This window comes from Lytechinus variegatus, chromosome 1 (genome assembly GCF_018143015.1).
Source record: "Lytechinus variegatus isolate NC3 chromosome 1, Lvar_3.0, whole genome shotgun sequence".
In the NCBI taxonomy this organism is placed as follows: Eukaryota; Metazoa; Echinodermata; class Echinoidea; order Temnopleuroida; family Toxopneustidae; genus Lytechinus; species Lytechinus variegatus.
In genome coordinates, this window is record NC_054740.1 from 34768551 (window position 1) to 34781260 (window position 12710).

Consider the following 12710-nt stretch of genomic DNA (forward strand, 5'->3'; position numbering starts at 1 on the left):
CAGCAATCAATTTCATATGATAATAACAGCTGGATTTATAAAGCGCTTTTTACCTAAAGCACTCAGCATTATTACCCAAACTTTAGAGCTGTGCTGCCATATAGGCGCTGAAGCATTCATTTCAAGGAATATCTTCCAATCAGTATCCATTCACCTCACCTGAGTTGAGTGCAGCACAATGTGGGTAAATTTCTTGCAGGAGGAATACGTCATGGCTGGGAATCGAACCCACGTCCCCCAGATTGAAAGACGAGAGTCATAACCACTAGACCACATGATGTTTACAAGCATTCAAAGACTGTCTAAAATTTTGATAATGTATAAAATTGAGCATTGAATTATTTATCAGATTCAGATTTTATCTTTCAAAGAACCTCTCATTTAAAAGAATATTTCATGTTTATCTGACAGTGAATTGAAACTTTGGATATCAACTGACCAACATTTAATACAGGCATGAATGATTAACTCCAAAGGCAAACCAACCTGTAAAATTTTGAAAAATGGTGGAAATCATTAAATATTGCATGATTTTTTACCAATATGAATCAATGTACCACAGATGATCAGTCATATGTTTTAATATTCAATAAATTTATTATTTATTTATTAAAATATCTTTATACAGGATAGCAGGCTCAGATTAACTGTTTTTCAGCCTGGTCCTGTTAACATAAAAATAACAATATATACATAACAAATAAAAAAGTATCATTGGGTTCTGTAATGATCGAGTTCAATAACATTTAAAATTAGAATTATTACAAATACAAAATTGTTCAAAGATAACATACACTACCAGTCACAATTCCCAGACTTACCACTTTCTGCCTCAGCCAAAATCCAGCCGAAACGGGCAATAGTGATTCAAAAGAATGGTGACTGGTATTGTATTAAACAATAAACATGCAGGGTACAGCAGGGCTCGACATTAACAGTGGCCTGGTGCAATATTCTTTGTGGGCCACCAATAATATGAAATTGATGATTTTGGTGAACCCATCTGGCCACCAAGATTAAAAGTCAGTGTGGAGCCTTGGATACACAATGCATTGAGTGTCATCATATCGCGAAGCATTAAAGTTCTAGAAATTACCCATACATGGCCTAACAGTAGGCACTTTCAATATTCATTGCAAGCTCTATTATTCTAATGATCAAAAGAGTATTAAGCTCTTACACATGACAAAACTGTCAAACTTCATCTCTTTGTTTTTGCATTTTTATTGACAATAACCAGGATGTTGTCACATAATTAAAATACGGTACTTAAAATTTAATTCAGCCTTTGAATACAGATTGCATCCGACAAGAGCTATTTATAGCTCAGAGGGAAAGCTTACGAGAAAATGAAAGAGTATATATTTAGAAAAGAGAGAAAGAGAGAGGAAAAGAGGTAGAGAGTTGAAGAGACAGAGACTGCAAACGAAAACTGGTGAGAAAATACTATATTGGGGGAAAACCCAGCTACATGTTTGAGTCAAATATCAACAGAGGTCCAATGAACTCAACAGAAGAAATACAATACATTATATAACCTACACACAACAAAAATTACACCAGACCATCAAAAAATGACTATACACCAAATGGACAATATACCATCATCAAAGGAAGAAGATACTATGTAACACAACCACTTGTTACTCTCAGTGTACAATTCAATTCTTGTGCAATAAAAAAAAAAAAAATAGTGGTGAAGGTTTGAGGAAAACCCATCATAGATTAAGTTATTAGAATGATCAGTTTCTGATTCGTGACAACAAACACAAGCAGCTGCCCCATGTTATGTGATATTAATGCATAAATTTATGTTTTCTAATGGTTCATGATGGTTTTGTCTCTCATCCATATTTATATGACATTAACGTCATGTCAAAGGTCAACTGTCTATATCATTAAAGGTCATGAAGAGGTTACAACGCGCGCATACACGCACGTTAAAATTCAAATAATCAAAATCACTTTTTTACCAAAGCAGAGTACGTTTCAGGTCATTTTAAGCATTTCAAAAATTTACACGCGTGTTCTCGCGTGTAACGGCAGTACGCACTACAGAATCACTTTTTTTTATTAATGATATAATTTTGAGCAATTTGATAACTTGATAAACCTTCTACGATCAGTAATAAAGGAATTAACCTCCATCAAAGTCTACAGCACCCGCACACACGCTCTCTCACCATAGGCCATATATGTGCAAAAACATGCTCATACACAATTTATTATAGCTCCTCAGAAAATCCCCCAATTTTCATTTCATATTCGATAGAGTATGAATCGTACACGTAGATATGATTTCATGTCTTATTTGACCCTTAATAATGTCATGACATCATCAAAATGGCGTCGGAACTCAAAATTATCATTTTGCATGTTATGATGTCATCAAAATTAAACAAATTTGACTCTTACTCTGTAAATATTGGTTGATTTTCGCCCAATTTTTGATATATTGTAGCTGAGGTCTTACTCTTTCTGAATTATTGCCTTAATTTTTCTTTGGAAGGAACGGATCGTCCTGAAAAATGGCAATTTATAGAAGCAGGTCATTTTTGCTCATTTTACATGCTATCCCTATGAGAGATTACTTTTTCTCAAAAACTGGATTCTATATTCTTCTCTTTCGTGAGCTGTATCTCCATTGTTTATTATCGGCTTTCGCTGAGCTTTGAATATGTTGTTGCTGAGATTCTAAGCTTTCGCACCTGTGTCCTTCCTTTCTGATCAGATGCCGGGATCATGCCCAAATTTCACTTGCAAAATTGAGCTTCAGTTTCTCAAACTTTACTTACATGTAAAATTTATTGGAAAAAGTGTAGCTCAATTGGTAAGGCACCAGACTTACATCTCAAGTGGTCATGGGTGCACCGGTTCGAGCCTACGGGTGAAAATTAGTATTCCCCCCTCTTTTTTTTCCTTTTCACCATTTCGCACTTGTATGGTCCTTTATGACCATTACAAGGCATAAAAGTGAAATATCGCACAATAAAAGATATCAAAATTCCTTTTTTCATACCTTTTCACACAACTTTCTCATTTCATGTTTTTCAAAAGTTATCAACACATTCTTTTCAGAATATCAGTTCAGTTTTCATCATGATGATCATTTTGATCTGAATAAACATGGCGATCATATTCATGATCATGAGAATCAGAGACAGATCACCTAATTCATCCTATGATGAATTAAAATCCAATTTTCTTATTATTTTTCTGCTATTATTACACTAAACTAATTGTCAGCATGTATTTCCCTTTAACATGGCACTCTGAAGAATACATAGAAAAGGCCATAAAACAGTGCAGCCATGACAATGACACAATTAAGTGGAAGCACTGCAAGGGCAAGCAGTTTGGATCGTAATCTAGTATACCATGGATTGAACTCCTTCCACACAGCACAAGTGATCAAGTGACTTTTTAATTTTCTTATTTCATTTTTATCAAGGCAATGTAGTACATGTATGCCTCGTAATCAAGTTAAAAATCTCTTGTTGGGATGCTCCCCAGGAAAAGAAAGTGTAAACATTACAAGCAGGAAAGTCACATCCGATGACTGGGGTAATAATATATCTGAAAGGTGCTTAGAGTCATTGCTCTGATGTATCAAGGACTACACAAATATGGATTATTATTATATGACGTAAATTTGGTAACATGAACAAATGCACACGTACCATGCTCTTTCACCAGTCTACATGTTCACCTCCACTTTTAGAGTTTTTATTAATCAATGATGTCATTAAATGATCATCAAAACATGTCAAAGGAAGAAGATGCTAGATATCTCCAGACATGAAGATGAGCTTCCATGTAGATTGGGCCCTCGCTTTTCTGGTACTGGAAACCGATTAGTTTGCCAGAGATTTTGACACACATGTTGTGAATGGAAGCTTGAAAATGGTTTCAAGACATTGATCCAAGGACAAATTCCTTCCATGCATTGAGTGCTGGTGGTGGCAGCTCAAGATTAAGCTGGGGGAATCCTAAAGGCCACCGCACACCTTACGACCTGACTGGTCTGCGACTGGCTTGCGACTGAGTGAGGGGAGATGAATCGCAAGGTAGCATAAGCCTCGACACCGCACACCTTGCGATCCGATCTGCGACTCACGCATGCGCTTTTTTGCTTTTTGGCATAGCAACTGAGAAAGTGCGCTAACTACTGCGTATGCGCGTTGTTTATCATATACGCGTCGTGCAACTCTGCTGTCTTATTGGCTGGAAGTTGGAATGAGCCTGCGATCCAGCCATAAGGATTCGACATGTCAAATCCTTCTGATTTTCCTTGCGTTTTGTCTCTGATCGGTCTGCGACTCTCAAGCTGACAAGAGCTGTGACGTCACATCTCCCTTCACTCAGTCGCAAGCCAGTAGCCGACCAGTCGGGTCGTAAGGTGTGCAGTGGCCTTAACAGTAAGACATGGAGTAGTCATATTTAGATAGATGGTGCTATATACATTGTAAATGCCTTTGCCTAGTATTATCATTATCATCATTTATGGTGTGTGAGATGTCTCGTACAATAATACAACCTGGGAGTATTGTCTTGAGTGTATCAGAGACTGCAAAATCCCATCAACACTTGAATGGCAGTCACTCTCATGTCAAGGGTGCATATGCTGCTTTGGAAAAAGATATCTCCTTAGCAAATATATTGTGTGGGACAGTAATTTTAGTAATAGTAGAGAAGTGAATATTATTAGGGGTAAATGGGGATACACATTTATCTTTTTCAAGTATAGTCCAAAGTAACCCTGATTGACTGCAGACAAATTGCTGTCCAAGAAAAAAAAAGAGAGTTACCCTGATAGGGCGAAAATATTATGAGAGGGGCCTGCTACATCTTGGTTTCTATAACCCCAAACATGTACCCCTGTGTAATAGTTGAACAACAAAAGTATGCTATTGCAAGTTGGGCTCTGATTGTCAAGTAAGCAGCCTCATGATGGTAAGACAGGAATGATCTCCGATGGTTGCTAGCATACATTTGCTCAACCACAACTCTTGAGTCATGCAAACTTTTATGCAACCTTAGATGTTTTCTTTATGATTTTTATGACTTAAAAAAGGCTTTTAATGATTAATGCAACCTTAGAGATATAGCGGTATTACAAGAAGGCAACCAGTAAATATGTCATGAAGCAATTGTAACAGTGAATATCTTAGGAAAAAAAAAGCTTGGCGAACACATGCTAAATACTGAGAAATGGATTGATGAACAGATTGACGCATGGTTTTGTAGATTTGGATTCGCTTTGATTTTCATGACTTTCACTGTGTTTTTTTAGAAATCAATTTGTTTGGGCCTGAAAACTTGTGTTTTCTGTGAAATACTGTGAATTCTGTGTTCTTCGAGAATTCTGTGAAATTTTACCCATTTCCAAATCACAGTAACACAGCCTGGGGAGAAATGAGAGGTGATCAAGGATTCTTACCTTTTCTGATGTCCTGTTCCAGACAGTGACGTCGTGACCTGCTTTGATTAGATTCATTGCCATACCAGTACCCATTAGACCAAGACCAATGAAACCGATCCTATCATCAAAGGTGAGAGATGTAAATTGTTAATCCAATTACAAACATCAATCTATCGCCAACAACAACTGAGCATGCATATATTTCTTGAAAGAGGACAAAATACTAGACACATTTGTCGAAAAAATGATCAAGGAATAGCAAAGTTCGGCTGTTTCTTTAAATTAATGCTTGAAGCCTTGAATTCATTGATTTTATTAACGGACATTTTACAGGCTAGCTGTTGCACTTACTCAACACTTCAATATTCTATCGTCTTTCTGAGATAGTATTAACTTACTTTTTCTCTGTAGGTTTTATGTCTTTCTTTGCTGTCTCTCCTTTCTGAGCAAGATGAGCTTGAAAACTGTTGTACAAATTGAGGGATAGGAACGACATATCTGAACGGGCCTTCTTACCAGGAGCTGCTGTACTTGCACCCGTACTCGGCTGAACAGGAAGGAGAAAGCAAAAAACGCACAATTAACGGTTATTGTTTGTACAATAAAAAAGAAAGGCATACCACACGGTTCTATACTAGAGGTATGACACAAAGACTGTTTTTTTTTTATTGTTAAAGAATGGCCAAATTATGAAGGGGGGGGGGGCTAATGCAAATGATTCAACAATTGCTATTCTTATTCAGAGTGCAAAATATTATGTGTCTAAAGATAAGAGGTTGATTCAAATCGAGAGTCATTTGCACTCTTTTCCTTTCTATGGCATGAAATTTCATTGCGAAGGATTGACCGATTGTCTAGCTGTATACAGAGCTATAAATCTTCAAAACATACATGTGTTAATAAAAAACAAGTGCTCTGATATTTTGGCCGAATCAGTGCATGATATTAATGATTGGTCAAAACCAGCTATGAACTATCTTTGATCAGCAGCTCTAAACTATAATTTGTAAATAAACTTTCGGCATTACTCCTATGAATTTTTTTCTGACTTCTGATTTTCATTACAGATCGAGCATGCGATCTTAAACACATAGGGGCATTTTCACAGTAACTGACGTTACACAGCACAATTTTACACACTTTTCATTGTGTGTATTATGCTTAAAAGCAAGCTCCCATCATTTGTTGTTTTAGAGATAACCATACACACAATGAAAAGTGTGTAAAATTGTGCTGTGTAACGTCAGTTACCGTGAAAATGCCCCTATGTGTTTAAGATCGCATGCTCGATCTGTAATGAAAATCATAAGTCAGAAATTGAGCTTTGCAAAATAGATGGACCTTTGTGTGATGATTTATTGTCTAATATTTACTTCATCCCCTAGAAAAATAAAACAAATAATTTTTAAGTTATAATTTACAAATAAGGTGAGTTATTTTGGATGTTAATAGGCTCCGTTTTGACAAGCAAAGCCGAATGACAACTCACCAAGGCGAGGTGACTAGACTGGGATTTATCTCCTGTGTAATTCAAATCATTTTATCACAGAATAGTGATATCTGTAGGGGAAAAATGTGCAATACAAATTGCACATGGTGGGAGTCACAATGGACCCTAACAGTTTCCCGACCATTGCGTTGATTTTCTTCCCATACCATGGGTATGGAAAAACGTGGTACAGAAAATAAGATCCAACTTGGGAATTTGAAACTGTACTATTTTCAAGGCTTGTTTTTTTTTAAATGGCAAGCGGAACTCCAGCATATGGCGCTAGGGTGCCGCTGAGTTGTTATCGCTCGGCAATAATTTTTGGGGCGACTTCCAGATTTCATGTCGGGAGAAAGCATGATTTTGGGTGACTTCGAGGGCGACTTAAGGCATTTCCAGGGCGAATTCACCCACCGCCCCCGTGTATTTTTTCCCCTGAAGCATTGTTAGTACAGTTGCAGATACAAAATTTGACCAGCGGAATTGACACAAAGTCTATGGGGAAATGGAATTTCCATTTTCAGGCATGCTGAAACTGAATTTAAGATTTTCTGAAACGTAAAAGGCAATTTTTAGAAACGGAAAATCACTATCCCTTCTCAACCAATTCCATATTAGCTTTTCAATCATCAGCAAAACTTTGGATTTGCTTGAGCTAGCTGGATTACTGTGTAGACATTTATTAACGAGTGCCAGACTGATTGCACTGTAACGGTAAGTAACCCACAGTCATCACCTGCCACGCTGCTGCACTGGTGTGACTGTGAAAAGAATGACACGGCCATGTTCAATCTTCTTCCGCTCTCAGATTCTTGGTGAAAAATATGCATATCCCATGTGCTGTAGAAGCACAAAGCAGTTAACATTTAATCAAACATCGTCCCATCATTGTTAAGTTTTCCGGCGAAGGACCAAGGTCACAGGTGTATTCGGCAAGTAAACTGGCAGTAACACTCATGAAAACCTGACAAGCAACAGACGACAGCTTCTGAAGAAAGTGAAGATGTATTATCGTCAACCTCATCACAAGGTCTGGACACTGGATGGAAAAGTAAAAATCAAGACTCCTGACAAATTGTACACCATAGCAACAGCTACTGAATGGAGCAAACATCTATACCTCCAATCTGTAAGTAAACATTAAGAGAGCGAAGTTGGCTCAGTCGGTAAAGTGTCTGCCAGTCGAACCAAAGATTGTGGGTTGGAGTCCTCCCCGGGCGGATGACTGAAGCCAGTGCATTGTGTGTAAACGTCTCCCCTATGTTTCATAGATGCTGGCTATGTTGCAGTGGAAAACACTCTGTCCCTCGGATAGGACGTTAAATGGAGGCCCCGCGTAGAGGACAGTCACTACCTTTGCACATTAAGAACCCACTGCACTACACGTATAAGAGTAAGGGGAAACCCGCTGTAGTGGTCCACCTGTACTCCCCCAATCAGTTATATCAGGAGGAGAGACCTGCGGGTCACATTGATTCAGTTCGCTTTTCGCCTCCCAGGCACAGGTGATGCCAAACAAATAGACATAATAATGAATAATTATCACTGACGCTTTAGGTGATTAGCATATACTGTTTTTTTTTCTTTTCTTACACTTATGATGTAAACTAACTCTTTCATCTTGAAAGATTACCAACGTTTTAGATGATACTGGTCTTTCAATTTATAATTCTATACATGTATAACACACGTTGCTATGGTTGACAATGTAAACGACTCTAAAGTTCTATTCAGACTGTGGTCGCCTATGTCATATATGTGGTTACCAACTTTTTTCTACACTTCTTTGTCATCACACATTTTTTTGTGTTTTCAAAATCTTAATCTGTTCTTTTTACGATGTAAATGAATGAATAAATGATTGATAAAACTAAATATACAGGATTTAACAAGGCATGAGCAATTTCGTGTCTTGCCCAAATAACCAAAAGTATTGTGATTTGCATGGGCACGCAACAGAATTGTATCAAAACTACATTGTGAAATGACTGGGATGGAATAACAATTGTCATAAGAGTCTTGCATGTTACTTCAATGTTGACCTCAAAATGACCTTTGACCTTACAATATGATCTCTGATTGCGCCACGACATGAAGTTCTCCTCAATACATCTACAACCCAGGTTTGGGTGAAAAGTAACTTACGGTTGCAGAGTTATGTGTCATAAGAAAGTCTTGCATGTAAACTTTAACATTGACCTGAAATTGACCTTCAACCTTACCATGTGACCTCCGACTGCAGCATTACATGCAGGTCCCTAAAGTCCATCTACCATCTAAGTTTGGTTGAAATGTCACTTACTCCTCCCATCCTCTCTACCGCTTACTCCTCCCATCCTCTCTACCCCTTACTCCTCCCATCCTCTCTATCCCTTACTCCTCCCATCCTCTCTACCCCTTCCTCCTCCCATCCTCTCTACCCCTTACTCCTCCCATCCTCTCTACCCCTTACTCCTCCCATCCTCTCTACCTCTTACTCCTCCCATCCTCTCTACCCTTACTCCTCCCATCCTCTCTACCTCTTACTTCTCCCATCCTCTCTACCTCTTACTTCTCCCATCCTCTCTACCCCTTACTCCTCCCATCCTCTCTACCTCTTACTCCTCCCATCCTCTCTACCCCTTACTCCTCCCATCCTCTCTACCCCTTACTCCTCCCATCCTCTCTACCCCTTACTCCTCCCATCCTCTCTACCCCTTACTCCTCCCATCCTCTCTACCCCTTACTCCTCCCATCCTCTCTACCCCTTCCTCCTCCCATCCTCTCTACCCCTTACTCCTCCCATCCTCTCTACCCCTTACTCCTCCCACCCTCTCTACCCCTTACTCCTCCCATCCTCTCTACCCCTTACTCCTCCCATCCTCTCTACCCATTACTCCTCCCATCCTCTCTACCCCTTACTCCTCCCATCCTCTCTACCCCTTACTCCTCTCATCCTCTACCCCTTACTCCTCCCATCCTCTCTACCCCTTACTCCTCCCATCCTCTCTACCCCTTACTCCTCTCATCCTTTACCCCTTACTCCTCCCATCCTCTCTACCCCTTACTCCTCCCATCCTCTCTACCCCTTACTCCTCCCATCCTCTCTACCCATTACTCCTCCCATCCTCTCTACCCCTTACTCCTCCCATCCTCTCTACCCCTTACTCCTCTCATCCTTTACCCCTTACTCCTCCCATCCTCTCTACCCCTTACTCCTCCCATCCTCTCTACCCTTACTCCTCCCATCCTCTCTACCCCTTACTCCTCCCATCCTCTCTACCGCTAACTCCTCCCATCCTCTCTACCCCTTACTCCTCCCATCCTCTCTACCCCTTACTCCTCCCATCCTCTCTACCCCTTACTCCTCCCATCCTCTCTACCCGTTAGTCCTCCCATCCTCATGATTCTCTTCCATTATCTACATTTCTTTCCTCTTATTTTTCATCTTCCCCTCATCCCCCTTTTATTTCTTTGACATGTCCACTTCATCTTAGCTTTTAGCTTCTTTAATCTAAATGTTAGACTTTTTCATACTTTTAAAACAAAAACTGCGTACAGAAAAACCAACCAAGACTAAAGTTGTGCAAAGTCTCAAAATCATTGGTTGGAAATTAAATAAAAACTTTGATCTACAAGATTTGCTACTGACCAACCAACCGCCAATCTGCCTGCTCAATTTATCTGCCGACACCTATACAACCATTAATGTGTTATGTGGGGTGTACTCGGTGACCAGAAATTCACAACATAATATGCTCATATTGAATAGGCGTAAAGCAAAATGAATATGCCTACCCTCTTTTTTGGTGTTGGTTTCTTGGCGACCTCTCCATCTTCCAAGGTTTTAAAGGGCCTTCCCCGCTTCTTGGGGGATGCAAGAGGTGTATTGATCTTGGTGAAGGGGGAGCTGGAATTTGACCCTTTCCTCGGTGAGCTACCGGGAGATGATGCTGACTGTGAGGAGTTTAACTGGAAAGAGAAGAGAAACAGAATTCAATTCAATTTATATCCACTTTAAAAAGCAACAATATATACAAATCAATACAATGTTCAATACATATAAGTATAGTGGGGGATCATGTAAAGAACAAATGATGGCTTATTAAAATGGCCCCTCACAGTACAAGAAAACAAAGATAAAATAACATAAATGACAACAATGAATGATACAAAATAAAGGAGGGAAAGAACAAACAAATTCAGATGTTACAACCATAGGAGGAATATAATTGGAAAGAAAATAGAAATGCAATTCAGATGTTTATATTGTTAATCAACATCAAACATGAATTGATTTGCCCAACTGTTACAATCACCAAATTGTAGCATCATATTTGTTTTTATCAAAACTTGTGTGCATCTGAATCCATTTTCTATTCATCCATACTTGAAATCTAGATGTGCATTTTGTATTGACATGTAATTAATACAAATTTCCAATGTAAACATTACTTACTGAATTGAATTTAATGACGTAAGGATGAATTTAATCGGCAAGAGAAGAGAGAGATAGAATTTATCTAAACAGCAAATTTAAGTTAAAATTCATGACTGAACATTTATATACCATTGCCCCTCTGTCTATCTAACTATCTATCTAATACATCACAAAAACTCAGAAAAACAATTCTCCCAAATAAAATACATTTCTCTAATAAAAAAAGAAGAAGAAAGTTTGTGATGTCTCACCTTCTTCTTCCCTGCCATAGGTTCTCTGGAATAATCTTTAGTTGGTTTGCTGATAGACTTCAAGAAAATATCATCATCGTCATCATCATCATCCGATGGAGGGTGGTAGGGGGAAGTGGTCTGGCCCTGAAGAGATGGAGAATTGAGAGAAAATGTTTGGAAAAATTTATCTTTTCATCCTCCTTTTCTATTACATGTCTTAAATTATAGTAATTACAGGGAAAAGTAACCTGAAAGTGCACCTCCCTGCTGATATCTTCTAAGATGCCATTCTCACTACGTTCCTAAAACTAGTTTAGTGGAAATTAGTTGAACGCGAAGTGGGAACGGTCAAAGCGGTCTTGGAAAACGATCTTCCAAACCAGTTGGAAAACCACCTCGCGGTGTAGTTTTCAAGATCGTTTCGCTTCGGTAAACTGGTTTTATCGCACGTGAGGACAAAACCGTTCTTCGGGAAGCGATCTCCGGATATTTCGAGCGCGCTACTCCATATGACAGGTGTAGAATGCCAACGCTGCAGGTTCAAATTTTGCGCACGTGTTACTCCCATGAGAGCGTTTCCATAGCAACAAGATCGCTTTACGTGAAGTGGTTTTGAAAACCACTTTCGTGTGATCAAGTGGGAACGCTAGAAAAGCGATCTACCAAACTGGTTTCCTGAATCGGTTTCCAGTAAACTAGTTTTAGAAAGCATATATGTAATGAGAACAGCTTTTAAAACTTTAATATTTCAGCAAATGAACAGCTACTCCTCATATATAATACTACTCCTAAAAGGCATTTGTGAAGCCCTATACATCTATGAATTTATTTCTTCCATGATGCTCAGAATTGGAAAAAAAACAAGGTGAATTTGGATTAAGGATTGCTACATGTACATACTGGTACAATAAAAAGAATGAGATCTCACTTTATATTTTCAAGGAAATTATACTTCAGTAGATTGTCGAGCTTTCAATATTTGAGGGGAGACGAAAGGACAGCAATTGACCATGTGCAATCTTACTGCAAGTTTCTTTTTTTAAGGCAAACAAGAGCTTGGTCACCATTCTGCTACTACATGTATATGTAGAGGTCAATGGCCTATAGCATAAGTCAGTTTTGAAAATAAATACTTCTATACTATAT

At 38.7% G+C, this 12710-nt stretch overlaps 1 protein-coding gene across 3 annotated transcripts in view; it reads right to left on the reverse strand.

Moving 5' to 3' along the window:
- Positions 1–12710, reverse strand: part of LOC121412420 (putative oxidoreductase GLYR1) — a 55010-nt gene that overhangs the window by 30670 nt on the left and 11630 nt on the right. For all 3 annotated transcript variants that reach the window (XM_041605246.1, XM_041605233.1, XM_041605240.1), the window contains 4 exons: positions 11583–11708; positions 10689–10862; positions 5821–5969; positions 5441–5540 (listed from right to left, as the gene is read on the reverse strand). In XM_041605246.1, coding sequence (XP_041461180.1) covers positions 5441–5540; positions 5821–5969; positions 10689–10862; positions 11583–11708 — 549 coding nt within the window. The remainder of the gene's footprint in view (positions 1–5440; positions 5541–5820; positions 5970–10688; positions 10863–11582; positions 11709–12710) is intronic.